Raw genomic sequence first — 15,300 nt, forward strand, 5'->3', positions numbered from 1 at the left:
CCTGCTGATCTCTCTCGGGTCATGACGTCTCACCGGACTATGAGAAGGAACAGAGAGTGCTTGTGTATTGCACACACTCGTGCACTATAATATCTCCTGCTGATCTCTCTCCGGTCATGTCGTTTCACCAGACTATGAGAAGGAACAGAGAGTGCTTGTGTATTGCACACACTCGTGCACTATAATATCTCCTGCTGATCTCTCTCGGGTCATGACGTCTCACCGGACTATGAGAAGGAACAGAGAGTGCTTGTGTATTGCACACACTCGTGCACTATAATATCTCCTGCTGATCTCTCTCGGGTCATGACGTCTCACCGGACTATGAGAAGGAACAGAGAGTGCTTGTGTATTGCACACACTCGTGCACTATAATATCTCCTGCTGATCTCTCTCCGGTCATGTCGTCTCACCGGACTATGAGAAGGAACAGAGAGTGCTTGTGTATTGCACACACTCGTGCACTATAATATCTCCTACTGATCTCTCTCGGGTCATGACGTCTCACCGGACTATGAGAAGGAACAGAGAGTGCTTGTGTATTGCACACACTCGTGCACTATAATATCTCCTGCTGATCTCTCTACGGTCATGTCGTCTCACCGGACTATGAGAAGGAACAGAGAGTGCTTGTGTATTGCACACACTCGTGCACTATAATATCTCCTGCTGATCTCTCTCCGGTCATGTCGTCTCACCGGACTATGAGAAGGAACAGAGAGTGCTTGTGTATCGCACACACTCGTGCACTATAATATCTCCTGCTGATCTCTCTCCGGTCATGTCGTCTCACCGGACTATGAGAAGGAACAGAGAGTGCTTGTGTATCGCACACACTCGTGCACTATAATATCTCCTGCTGATCTCTCTCCGGTCATGTCGTCTCACCGGACTATGAGAAGGAACAGAGTGCTTGTGTATTGCACACACTCGTGCACTATAATATCTCCTGCTGATCTCTCTCCGGTCATGTCGTCTCACCGGACTATGAGAAGGAACAGAGAGTGCTTGTGTATTGCACACACTCGTGCACTATAATATCTCCTGCTGATTTCCGTTGAGATTGGCCGCCGTGGCCGAAATTCGGCTACGAAAGATTCGTAGTCGCTATCCGCGCGGAGACAATGATCCTTGAATAAATGTTATTTGTTCCAGATAATTAATCTAAAGCTCCACGGCATTGAAGTGCCGAAGACCTTGCCGCCCTCCCTCGTCGCTTCTTTGAGTCCTACCGGTGAGTTATCTTATTTTTATTCTATTAGATCTGGTAGATGTCGAACAGAAAGCTCATCTCGTCATTCAGGCGTAAAAAAATATAAGACATTTTTACATCGCGTTACTAAATGAAACCACATACTTATCTTTTTTTTTTTGTTTTCGCGGAGAAAGTGCCTTATGGCTACCGCCCAGCCTTGGGGCGGGGGGGGGGGGGGATGACTGAGCGGTTATGTTTGGGTCACCGTGCCTTACGACCCGGCGATGAGCCGCCTTCAGGCGACCGCCGGGCCGAGTCCCTAACCTATATACAACGCACGCATACCAACTAAAACTCCGCGGTGGCCCATATATCTACCTTTTATGTGAAAGCTACAATGACCAAAATAGTGAGCCATTTCTGTCTGTATGTATATTATCGATTTTCTCAAAATCTACTGAACGGATTTTTATGAAGTTTCATATGAAGATAGTTTAAGACCCGGGGAAGCTTATAGGCTACTTTCTATCCCGGGAAAATATATAGCGGAACTTTTATCCCGGAAAACTTCTTCACGCGTGCGAAGCCGCGAGCAAAAGCTAGTATGATATATTGTGCAAATAATATTTGTTGTTAACTAAACATTAATTTTGTTTACAGGTGCTCAGAAACCATTTACTCCGCCAGCGAAGCCGCCGATCCCTCCCATGCCAGCCATGCCCCCTATGCCATCCGCTCCCGTCATGCCGGCCATGCCGCCCATGCCATCCGTCCCTGCCATGCCGGCATTACCTCCGCAGCCCCTAATCGCCGGCTTGCCAAGCCAATCCAACCAGTCGTTACTAGGCGATTTCAGCTCACAGCCCCTAGTAAACACGACGCCCCTAATCCAACCCCTAATGCAACCAGCTAAGCCAAGCGTGCCTGATTTGATTTCCGGTGTTAAACCGCTGTCTCAGTCACTTATCGACACCCAGCCCCTAGTTTCGACAAGTCAGCCCCTAATGAGCACACAGCCCCTGATCGGAGCCCCTATTATGTCATCGCAGCCGTTAATACCGAACCAATCTTTGAGTTCGACCCCTCAATCAACTCAGCCCCTAATCAGCTCGGCACCTTTAAATACGACCCCTATGGCTCCGATGATGCAAACTCAGCCTGCACAGGCGGCTCCGATGGTACAGTCGCCGCCGTTAATGGGTCCAACCCCTGTAATACCATCGTCTCAGCCGGCTACCGGGTCTTTGATTAGCAGCCCTCCCCAAGTGACTGCGGCTTCGATTGCAAGCCAGCCTATCACCTCCACACCAATAACCGCTGTGAAGAACGAAGTGCTGTCAAAACCAGGTCAGTTGGTTTCATATAGATTTGATTGTTGTATTTATTTCGACTTCGGTGTAGTATGTTTTAAGGTAGGATTGCTGAGGTCTCGGGTTTGATTCTCGGGTCTGGGAAATATTGGGTTTTCCTACTCAATTTGTGCTAGATGTGGCGATAGGCTCGCTATCACATCATGGACGGACTGCAAGGTGGAAAGTGGGTTTACTAGTTGCGCCTCAATCTACCTCTTTGAAGATGGATGTGTTTTAATTCATTGTATACCTTACGTTGTTTTGACTGCCTCGGTGGCGTATTTGTACTTCGTGTGCTGTACGGCAGCGCTCCAGGTCCTGGGTTCGAATCCCGGCTCGGGCTAAGTGATATAGCGGCGATAGCCTAGTTGGGTGTGGAACGGACTGCCGAGACGAATGTCCGCAGATTCAAATTCCAAGGGCACACACCTCTGACTTTTCTAAAAATTATGTGTGTATTCTTTGTGAATTATCGCTTGCTTCAATGGTGAAGGGCAACATCGTGAGGAAACCTGCATACCTGAGAAGTATTCATAAAAAATTTCGAGGGTCTGTGAAGTCTACCAATCCACACTAGGCCAATGTGGTGGACTAAGGCCTAATTGGGCCTGGGCGAACAGTGGGACAGTATATAATACAGGGCTGATATTATATCAGCAGCGATAAGCTCACCCCCTATCACATCATGGGACGAAACACTTGGTGAAAAATGGGTTGGTTGCGCCTCTGCTTACCCCTTCAGGGATAAATGCTGTGAATGGTTGATAGACAGAAGGAGTTAACCCATTTACCAGCGGAATGTTTGCCTGCAAACATGACAGGTACATGACATTACGCGTGTCACCGGAATATGAAAAATAACCTTATTATTTAGTAAATAATAAGGTCATATTCCCGTGACACGCGTAATGTCATGTAACTGTCATGTAGCTGTCATGTTTGCCGGCAAACATTCCGCTGGTAAATGGGTTAATGATCGCCCTCGTTCCAGGCTCCGTGGTGGCGAGTCCGACCGAAGTACCCATGGGGGTCATGAGCCCCCCGCCCGCCGAATGGGGCGTACCGCAGTCACAGAAACTGAAGTGAGTATATTTAAAAACATTCCGTTTTCTTTGCAAATGCAAGCAAAGGAGTAGACATTTTGCACTATTAAAAAAAACGGTATAATAAAAATATTGACTGCATCGGTGGCGTAGTTGTTTGTACGCCTTTGTTTGTTGTTTGTTGGGTTCGATTCCTGAACAACGGTCTTGTAAGCCAGTGTGATCATGGACCGTTAGATGTAGGCAAAGGTGTACAGACATTTTGCACCATTAAAAACAAATCGTTATAATGTTTATTGACTGCCTAAATGGCGTAGTGGTATGTACGCCTGCTGAGGTCTCACGTTCGATCCCCAAACAGCCTTGTGGGCTAGACCAGTGTGATAGCGTTCCGTGATCAGCCTGTATATATCCGGCTCCAACATAATTGTGTCGACTGAGGGGTCTTTCGTCAGTCGACGTTCTATTGGACTCAACTCCACTTACCATCAGGTACAGAGGGGTCACTTTGCCGTGATCTCATAAAAAAAGAAGTCTTAATACATGAGACTTTCCCGTCCTCACACCACTACAACTCCTGTGAGGATCAGCAGTGGCACGCATGACACCGAGCGGTGAAGCTCGCCGAGTCTCAGGGGACACTTGTCATTATCCCGCAACGAAATTAATCAAACAGAAAGATAACGAGTTGGAATGGTTGTCCATTTCCCTCCACAGCAAAGCGGGAGACAAAATCATGATCTAAGCAGGCGTTTTAACCCCAAGGATAGGGTTTACAACTAGACAAGCTAGTTATAAAGCACCACGGATAAAATTAAAAGAAATGGTCCTATCACATGAGCTGTTAGATTTGATCACAATAGGCATGGCGAAAACGCCGGAAAGCACGCAAATTCCGTCTAGTCTCAATATTCTAGTCTAGTCTATTGACCGCATCAGGTACACGCAGCTGTTCAACGCGACAGACCGCGCCAAGTCCGGCTCGGTGTCGGGTGCGCAGGCGCGCTCCATCATGCTGCAGTCGCGCCTGCCGCAGCACACCCTCGCGCAGATATGGGCGCTCGCCGACCTCGACTCCGACGGGAAGCTCGGTGAGTGCTCCTTATACGTGGTCACATCATTTTTATTTAACATTTCAAATTTAATTACGCTAACTTATAGTTTTGTACTTTTGAAAGATTTTAAGTTTGCATTTTTTTTTTATAAATGATAATTTATATGTTATTTAAATTTTCTGTTATACAAAAAAATATTTAGCCAATAGTGTTGTATACACCTGTAAAGATTTGTCACCTAGAATAAGTACCTTATATTGTGGATCCTTCATATGTATTTTTCTGTGGTAAATCGTTTGTGTGTCTATTATTAAATAAATGAATAAAATAATTTTAACACAATTCGCAAACACACACGAACATACATGTAAAACCAAAAAACACACACACACACAATCACAAACACACGCGCGCGCACCCACGCAAGCACACTTACACGCACATACACACACACTTTTGGCGTCTGTTCTAATAATGACCCCTCCATATCAGTTTATCTTCAATATCTATAATGTACAGACATCGGCCTGTTACAATTTTATTATATAAAGACATAATAGAGACTTTGTCGCCGTCACACCACTACAACACCTGTAAGGATCAGCCACCGACACCGAGCGGTGAAGCTCGCCGAGTCTCAGGGAACACTTGTCATTACCCCGCAACGAAATCAATCAAATAGATAGGGAGGAGTTGGAAATATTAATTGTACACTTCCATAGCAATGCGGGAGACAAAATAATGAACTAAGGAGGCGTTTTAACCTCAAGGATAGGGACGTTTACAACTAGATAAGCTAGTTATTAAGCACCACGGATAAAAAGGGTCCTATCACATGAGCTGTTAGATTTGATTACATTAGGCATGGCAAAAACGCCGGAAAGCACGGAAATTATGACGTAATGTAATTATTTGTTCTCAGGTTGCGAAGAATTTGTATTAGCTATGTATTTGTGCGAGAAGGCGACGCAAGGCGAGCCGGTGCCGGCCAAGTTGCCGCTAGAACTCATCCCGCCCACATTCAGGTAAGTTATACAGTGATGTGTTTAGTTCGTGCCTTGTGCATAAATATAGGTCAATTCATTCATGAAGAAGCCCAATTTACAAAAAGGGGTGTCGCTGTATAAGTGTAGGTCTTTGCATTCATGAAGAAGCCCAATTTTCAAAAAGGGGTGTCGCTGTATAAGTGTAGGTCATTGCATTCATTAAGAGCCCCAACTTTCAAAAAGGGGTGTCGCTGTATAAGTGTAGGTCTTTGCATTCATGAAGAAGCCCAATTTTCAAAAAGGGGTGTCGCTGTATAAGTGTAGGTCATTGCATTCATGAAGAGCCCCAACTTTCAAAAAGGGGTGTCGCTGTGTAAGTGTAGGTCTTTGCATTCATGAAGAAGCCCAATTTTCAAAAAGGGGTGTCGCTGTATAAGTGTAGGTCATTGCATTCATTAAGAGCCCCAACTTTCAAAAAGGGGTGTCGCTGTATAAGTGTAGGTCTTTGCATTCATGAAGAAGCCCAATTTTCAAAAAGGGGTGTCGCTGTATAAGTGTAGGTCATTGCATTCATTAAGAGCCCCAACTTTCAAAAAGGGGTGTCGCTGTATAAGTGTAGGTCTTTGCATTCATGAAGAAGCCCAATTTTCAAAAAGGGGTGTCGCTGTATAAGTGTAGGTCATTGCATTCATGAAGAGCCCCAACTTTCAAAAAGGGGTGTCGCTGTATAATTGTAGGTCATTGCATTCATTAAGAGCCCCAACTTTCAAAAAGGCGGGTCGCTGTATAAATGTAGGTGATTTCATTCATTAAGATCCCCATCTTTAGAACAGGGGTGGTAAGGTAAGGGGCTGATCCGAGACTCAACCTCAACGCTGTTCGAAGTGTATACTGGGGCGCTTAAATAATCAGTTTTGAGACGTATACAGTCATTGTAATAAGGAAGTATAAAACTAACCATTGCCTAATTAACACGTCTATCCTAATCATATCACTGTATGGTCATTGGCGAACTTCCCAATGCGCACGTCGCGCTAATATTGAAAATTGAGTAAAGAACATAAAACAAAATGATTGAAGATACTTAAAAAAAATAGAAAAAATGAAGAGTTAAAGTATTTTATAGAAGAATCAAGGCGGAAATTATTAAATATCCATAAAAAAAATAGGATGAAAAATAAGGATGTGTAAAAAAAATCTTAAAGAAATTAAAGAATATTATTATGATATCTATACTTCTATACTATTATATAAAGCTGAAGAGTTTGTTTGTTTGTTTGTTTGTTTGTTTGTTTGAACGCGCTAATCTCAGGAACTACCAGTCCAAATTGAAAAATTCTTTTTGCGTTGGATAGCCCTTTGTTCGTGGAGTGCTATAGGCTATATATCATCACGCTATACCCAATAGGAGCGGGGCAGTAATGGCTAATCTCAGGAACTACCGGTCCAAACTAAAAAATTCTTTTTGTGTTGGATAGCTCTTTATTAGTGTAGTGCTATAGGCTATATATCATCACGCTATGACCAATAGGAGCGGAGCAGTAATGGCTAATCTCAGGAACTACCGGTTCAAACTGAAAAAATATTTTTGTGTTGGATAGTTCTTTGTTCGTGGAGTACTATGGAGTATATATCATCACGCTATGACCAATAGGAGCGGAGCAGTAATGAAACATGTTGCAAAAACGGGGAAAAATTATTAGTTTTGAGAGCTTCCGTTGCGTGCGCTGCGTAAACAGTTAAAGTTATGCAACAATGATGTATGACGGGATTATTCCTCTTAAAAAGTTCTAAAAAATATATTATAAAACAAAGTCCCCCGTTGCATCTGTCTGCCTGAACGTGTTAAACTCAAAAACTACCCAACGTATTAAGATGAAATTTGGTATGGAGACAGTTTGAGAGGCTCCCGGGAAACTACTACTTTTATAACGGAAAACTTTAGCCTGAAAAACTTTATAACGCGGGCGGAGCCGCGGGCAAAAGCTAGTTCATTTATATATTTAAAGATTATACCTGTTTTCAGCTATATTTTATATTCCAAAATTCTGGGAACAAATCAAGGTATTGTAAAATAAAGGTATCATAGTCATAATGTCACCTAAATGGATGGTAATTTTCAGCTTAATGTCGTATTTGGCATTTTTTGTTCTTTTTTTATTAACTGTGTACGTCAGGCCATTTTTTGTCATTTCTCTTTTGAGGGCACGTTAATTCTCAAAAGTAGTAAGTCCATAATTTTTTGTACCCTTCCTATACTTTTTAATGGCATTTTTTTTTGGTATTTTCGAAATTTCCTTTTCTGGGCATTGAGCGCCTCCACGTGCCCCCGCAAAAAAGCCCTGAATTGTACTACATATAAATTCTAAGAAGAAAATACTAAATTAACTTTTTGTATGACAATCTTCCCAATGTGCGCTCTATATAATTTTAGAACTCTTTGTAATTGTGGACTCTCATCATGGGACAATGTTGCTGGCGATCCTCATAATGCCGCTGGCAGTCAATCTGCTACTGACAGTGTAACCCACCACTGTCAGCGTCACCTACGACTAGCAGTGCTTTCTGCCTGCAGCATTGTGGGGATCATTAGCGACATTGACGAACAACGACTTTTATGAAGAAACGAAGCGAAAATCAAGAAAGAAGATGGAAAGAAAAAGAATTAAAGCCAAAGATAACAGTATAGTAAGTTATAGACTGGATATCAGGACAAAAGTGTTCAAAATTTTATTACCAATTAGTAATAAGTCGTTGTCATGTCGTCGGCTTACTGCAAGAACTCACTAATTGAAAAAAATCATCAAGTATAGCTTATAAATTGAACATAATATAATATTTTACATACTCACTTGATTTTAATAATAAAAATTATATCTAAGATGATATAGAGAAAACAATATAACTTAAACTAAAAGTGGCTTAATGCATACTTTTGTATTTGTCAGTTAATGAGTTCTTGCAGTAACCGACGATATATGAAACGTCCGTGTCACAATATGTCACAGCGTGTCATACAATTTTGTCTCCGACGATTCTAGGAGTTTACATAAATTGTTAAAAGCGCCATCTGTTGACGCAAACCTTTACTATTTCTGACTATTGATCTGGTGTTGTGAATTTATCGATTTGTGTTATCGATATTTTTTTATGTTACAATAATGACCTGCAAAATACTATTGTTTAATATCTACCTATTACGAGTAAAATTTTTATGCTGATATGATTTAAATAATTATTATGTATACTTATGTATGTGTTTAACATTATAGATTTCAGTTATTGAGTATGTGAAAATAGGTTAGTCTGACCGATTCACTCATTGTGTAGACAAAATTAGCAAATTTTGCTGGTGGTAGGATATATTTTATATCCGCCCGGATAGCGACCGTACACAAGGTGTTAAAACCCGCCATAGTGGCATACGTAAACGTTCCGGGATCAGCCTGTGTATACCCGGTTCCAACATAATTGTGTCGACTGAGGGGTAATCATCTCTCGTCAGTCGACGTTCTATTGGACCCACTTCACTTACCATCAGGTACAGCGGGGTCACTACCATGCTATAAAAAAAATGATTGAATCGACCTAAAAATATGAGTTATTCGTTTTTATAGCTATTGAATGATAAACCCGATATAGACTTGGTTATTTATTTTTATTTTTTGAGTTTTATAAGTCCTTTTCATATGTGAAACAGCGGTAGCCTAGTTGGATGTGGAACGGACTGCCGAGAAGAATGTCCCCTAACTTTTCTAAAATGATGTCTGTATTCTTTGTGAATTATCGCTTGCTTTAACGGTGAAAGAAAACATCGTGAGGAAACCTGCATACCTGAGTAGTTACCTATAGGAATTTTGAGGGTGTGTGAAGTCTGCCCGCACTATAGCGTGGTGGACTAAGGCCTAATGCCTCTCAGTAGTAGAGGAGGCTCGTGCTCTGCAGTGCAGTGAGAACTTCTCAGGTATGCAGGTTTCCTCACCATGTTTTCCATCACCGATAAAGCAAGCGATGATTCACAAATACACAAATAACTTTAGAAAAGTCATAGGTGTGCTTGGGTTATGAACCTACGGACATTTGTCTCGGCAGTCCGTTCCACAACCAACTAGGCTATGGCCTGGTCTAATTACAATGCCCTTAAATTAATTCTAGACGTGAATCGGTAAGTTCCACCGCCAGTGCGAAGTCATACGAAGAGCGAAGAAGGGAGAACATGGCGCGAGGTCAGGCCGAGCTGGAGAGGAGACGGTCGCAGCTGGCAGACGCTCAGATGAAAGAGAAGGTGCGTGAGATTTTTATTTTGTTTTTTTTTATTTATTTATTTATTTGAACAGCCAACAAAACATACACCTTACATAGTTTTTTTTTTTTAAAAATTCGGTAAGTAATTTCTGCAGTGCTGTTTCAATTACAGGCTGTCACAGCATGAACATTTTAAATACATAACAATTAACAATTGGCTGCACCATAAGTGCAGTATATTCTAAATATAAGACTGAATATAAAACTAAATTTAGGTTTCAACAAGCGAGTTCAATATTTTCTTTTTGAAGATAGGAAGCGAGTCATTAAATATGTCAATACAATCAGATTTTTCTACAATTCGGTTATATAATCGGGATAAGCGAGGGATAGGCGAGTGGCTACCAAGGTTAGTTCGGCTGAATCTACAATTAAATAAGGGACGTGGATATCTAGGGATTTTAGTAGGTACATTAAGAGAGAATTTATTGAGAAGAGGTGGACAATCTATATCACCGTTGACTATTTTATACAAAAGCATCAAATTAAGTTGATCACGTCTGTCTTTCAAGGTTTGCATTTCAAAGTATTTAATTTTATCAGTGTAAGTTTTGACATGTTTGGGTGGCCTAAATCTATAAGCTAAATGTCTTAATAACTTTTTTTGTATTCTCTCAATCCGATCACAATGAACTTTATAAACTGGACTCCACACACCACTACAATATTCCAATCTGCTTCTTACATAACTGTTATACAACATTAGGGTAGTAGATTTATTCTTAAATTCTTTACCATTTCTTATAACAAATCCTAGTGATTTATAGGCAAGGTCAATAATATTATCAATATGATTAGTAAATTTAAGCTTAGTATCTACAACCACACCTAGATCACGAACTTGGGGTACTTCATTTAAGATTTCACCAGCAATGCTATAAGTGGTGTTCACTTTGTTACGTTTTAATGTAAACTTGATATGACAACATTTCGCAGGATTAAGAAACATTTTATTAGTTATGCACCAGTCATACAATTTATTAAGATCAGATTGTAATAGTATAGAGTCTTCAAAGTCATTAATGACACGAGAAATTTTGAGATCATCAGCAAATAGGTAACAATTAGAGTAGGAGAACACTTCCGGAATATCATTTATGAATACATTAAATAAAAGTGGCCCCAAATTCGATCCTTGAGGTACTCCAGAATGAGTATCTATTGTAAAAATATATATATTTTTTTTTATCTATTGTCGCTCGACCTGCTTTCTGTGGAGCTTCTGCCAAAGGCCATATATAAAAAATTACGAAAAAGTGTTTTTCCGTTTTATTTTTTCATATTAAGTCTTTACATGTGAAATTGGTGTTTTATCGCACTGGCCACTTTGATCTGAATTATCTCCTCTTTGGTTAAGAATTCCAAATTCAAATTTTTAAATGCATTTAACCCTCGTTATATAATATGTACTATGTACTAGATTTGGCGTTCCGAACATTCATTGTGTTCAACTGAACTGAACTGTAATCCATTCAAACTGATTTTAGCATGGTGTCAATATTGATGTTTTTGGTTGTGTACGGATTGGCGCTTGTAATATAAAAACGCGAGTCTCAGTGCAAACCAGGATGTGAATGAAAATTATTAATTAAATAAGTAAAATTATTTGTTATTCAAGTGAATAAATAGGTTATAACAGTGACCTTTTGCCATTTTAGTTCAGATTTTGAACAAATAGTTTATATGGACGTTCGTGTCTATAGAATATACGGTAATGCATTTAACTGGCAACGCAAACTGCACAACAGACGGCCATTAAACTAGACGACCTGCAATTGGAATGTGTGCGACATTCACCGCATTCCCCGGACCTTGCTCCATCACATTACTACTTTTTCCGTAATTTGGATATTTTCAAGAAAAAAAAAAACACTCCGATGTTGCAGTCCAAACCGCCTTCAGAGAGTTTATTGATTTTCTCTCCATGTTTTTTTTTAGTAAAGGTATCAATGAAATACTTGTGAGATGGCAAAAGTCATAGATAATAATGCCTAATAATGCAATAGGGCCACTTGCCAGTTCAAAATAGGGTGATATTTTTGTTAAGGTACAAAAAGATGCCCGTGTATGATCTTTTTGTACTATGACTATTTTTGTATGCAAAAAACAAACTAACTGTTAAGTAGCAGTAAACGCAATTATTGCTAGCAATTATCGCCCGAAAGTATTGCTAGAAATTTTCGTTTAGAATATAAAAAAAAATCGTATTATAATCATAGGCGAGAATTGTCTCGCTATTGAGCGTGTTCAGACCGGATAACTTTTTTAAGCAATAATTACATGCGATTATTGCTAGCAATATTTGCTCCATCCAAATGAGCCTTAAAATTATTATCAACGTTTAAAATTTTAATTCAAAATACAATAATTTTGTTAACGCATTCAAGGAAGCAGAGGTAACTTATTCACAGTCGGTATCTATGAACGATCCCTGTCGCTATCTATGGATCAATCCTTATATTTCGGCTCGGGTGTAAGACTAATCCAATAAAATTCCATCTGTAAACGTGTTAAACAAAGTTTATGCTTTACTGGTAGTAGGTCTCTCATATGTGAGTCCGCCTGGGTAGGTACCACCGCAATGTCTATTTCTGACAAGCAGTGTGTAGTCACTGTTGTGTCCCGGTTTGAACATTGCAGCCAGTCTAACTACTGGACATAATGAGACTTAACACATGTCTCAGCATGGCGAGCGCGGTGGAATACCAAACACTTTGTAATTCAAGGTGTTAGTGTTTATCGGTCGTATCGCTTATCATCAGGCGAACGGCAAGCTCGTCTCGTCATTCAAAGCAATAAAATCTGATTGGTCCAAAGATAGCCTTCTCGTTTATTGAAATCGACGGATATACTGGATGGATTGTATGAAGTATATTCTCTCTAAATTTTTTTCTGTAGATTAACAAGAACTAATTTAACCGTTTATATATTATTCTATCGCATACTGTACGTAGTACATGTATATCATTTGACCATTTTTTTACTTTAATCAAGTGTTTATGTCATATGAAATCGAACACAAAAAGAATGATAATAATCCGGTAAAATCATAATCCTTTAAAATTTCGTAGAAGACATAATAGAAAAGAGGCGTAATACAGGCAAATGACGTCATCAGCGACAACGATGCGCGCGAAAAAGAGATGACGATATACCGTTTTGCTTTTGCTGGTGGGATATATTTTATATCCGCCCGGATAGTGACCGTATACAAGGTGTTAAAAGTAGTAACATTCGCGGGTTGTGTACCGGGACCAGCCTGTGTATATCTGGTTCCAACAGGCCGGCATAATTGTGTCGACTGCCGATGGGTAATCTTTCCTCAGTCGGCATTCTATTACCCACTCTACTAACCATCAGGTGTAGTAGTCAATTAGTGCGTATATCAAAAATTGAATCAAATACGAAGGCAACGAAATTTTGTGTAATTTTGTCCCACTTCATCCAGTATAAAGTAGGTATTTGAAGTAGGCTGTAGGCACTTTTAGTTATAGATGATATTATTATTCCTCACCTTAGTTGCTCAAATATCGCTGGCTCATTATAACAAGGTTAAATAAATAAATACAACAAATCGCTCCCAAGTATTATACTGTAAATCTTTCCCAAAGGGGTTCAGTTTGACCCCCGAGGTCCACGGGGGTCTACGTAGGCGTGACCGAAAAATGGGGGTCCACGAAAATTTTTCTGGTTTGATACTAAATACTAGAATGTTGGCTTGACTTCACCTATCTGTAGGCAGATAATATTGATAGGGGTCTTAAGACACGCAGACCTCAATATAACCTCGATGCCTGGGCGATAGTTGTAATGCACCTCCTCCGCGAAATTTAAAAAAAAGTCTGTGAAAGTATAAAAAAAAATTACAACATTAAAATTAACATAGTACCTTCTAATAGTGAGCCAGCAGTATGTAGTACTTTCAATAGATTTGCATGAATGTAAGCCAACTCATATTTGCTGGTGGTAGTATATATTTTATATCCGCCCGGATAGCGACCGTACACGAGGTGTTAAAACCCGCCATAGTGGCCCACGTAAACGTTCCGGGATCATCCTGTGTATATCCGGTCAAACACCAGCATAATTGTGTCGACTGTCGAGAGGTAATCAAATCTCGTCAGCCAACATTCTTTTGGACCCCACTCCACTTACCAGGCTTCATAGTCAACTGAGGTGTTGGTAATCCGAAAAGTCAAAGTTACAATATCAATCTACATTTTATAATTATACAAACCTACAATTAGAGCTAGCTCGTCTCTATTTTTCGTGCATAGAACTTAGATGTCTAAGAAATGTCTGCAGAAGTTGATTATAGAAGTTTTCTAGGCGGAACGAGAGCGAAAAGAGCGCGAAGAAGCAGAGAAGAGAGAGAAGCTGCGTTTAGAAGCGCAGAAGAGGGAGCAAGAGGAGTTGCTTCGGAAGCAGAAAGAGGAACAGGTATGTTATATATTATTCAGTGAAACACAATAATGCATCTCTATTTTATAGGGCGTTACCGAAATATAGAATTGCAAGATTAGAATTATTTTTATTAAGACCTGCAATTTGTCTGATAATTTCTATATAAACAGTACGTATAAATCATTTCTTAAAAACTGAGTTCAATCGAGAAATAACCTTTCACCCAATCTAAGTTGAAATCGAGAAATAAATATCCTCGTAAGTAGTTAATTAGTAAGTTCTAGTAGATCTCGAGTTATATAAATACTTTCTACCAAAAAGAGTTAAAACTGGAAATAATTTTCCGTCAGATCTAACTAAAAATCGAGATATAACTTTCCACCAAAGTTGAATTGAGAAATATCTTTGAGAGATAAGTTTAAAACGAGAGGTAACTATTATCCAAATCTAAGATTTAATTATACATACATGCACGGCACAGTTACCAAGTATCTGATGGTAAGTAGAGTGGGGTCCCCTTTCTCCCCTTTTTAAGCCGCAACTGGATAGATTGGCAATGAAGACCTAATTAGGTCGTTGCTTTCAACGACTTAAGGAACAATTGATTATAATCAACATTAAATATCACAGGAGAAACGCGAAGCTGCAAGAAAAGAGATGGAGAGGCAGTGCCAACTCGAGTGGGAGAAGAAGAGGTATGTTGAGTAATTAGTTTTATATATAGTGGCGATAGCCTAGTTGGGTGTGGAACGGACTGCCCAGACTAATGTCCGCATGTCTGACTTTTTAAAAAAAATTGTGTGTATTTTTTATGAATTATCGCTTGCTTTAACGGTGAAGTAAAACATAGTAAGGAAACCTGCAGTTCGTCTGATGGTAAGAGATACGACCGCCCACCATGAATTTCAAAGTATTGTTTGGTATTCTACTGCGCCCACCATTCTGAGACATTTAGTCCAG

General features: G+C 40.0%; 1 protein-coding gene across 1 annotated transcript in view; it reads left to right on the plus strand.

Annotated features, from left to right (window-relative positions):
• Nucleotides 1-15,300, plus strand: part of LOC115450630 (intersectin-2) — a 58,006-nt gene that overhangs the window by 12,368 nt on the left and 30,338 nt on the right. The window contains exons 4-11 of the mRNA XM_037443885.1: nucleotides 1,156-1,234; nucleotides 1,856-2,542; nucleotides 3,539-3,629; nucleotides 4,530-4,681; nucleotides 5,568-5,670; nucleotides 9,787-9,916; nucleotides 14,266-14,376; nucleotides 14,971-15,035. Of these exons, the coding sequence (XP_037299782.1) occupies nucleotides 1,156-1,234; nucleotides 1,856-2,542; nucleotides 3,539-3,629; nucleotides 4,530-4,681; nucleotides 5,568-5,670; nucleotides 9,787-9,916; nucleotides 14,266-14,376; nucleotides 14,971-15,035 (1,418 nt within the window). The remainder of the gene's footprint in view (nucleotides 1-1,155; nucleotides 1,235-1,855; nucleotides 2,543-3,538; nucleotides 3,630-4,529; nucleotides 4,682-5,567; nucleotides 5,671-9,786; nucleotides 9,917-14,265; nucleotides 14,377-14,970; nucleotides 15,036-15,300) is intronic.

The sequence above is a fragment of the Manduca sexta genome, chromosome 1 (assembly GCF_014839805.1).
Source record: "Manduca sexta isolate Smith_Timp_Sample1 chromosome 1, JHU_Msex_v1.0, whole genome shotgun sequence".
Classification (NCBI taxonomy): Eukaryota; Metazoa; Arthropoda; class Insecta; order Lepidoptera; family Sphingidae; genus Manduca; species Manduca sexta.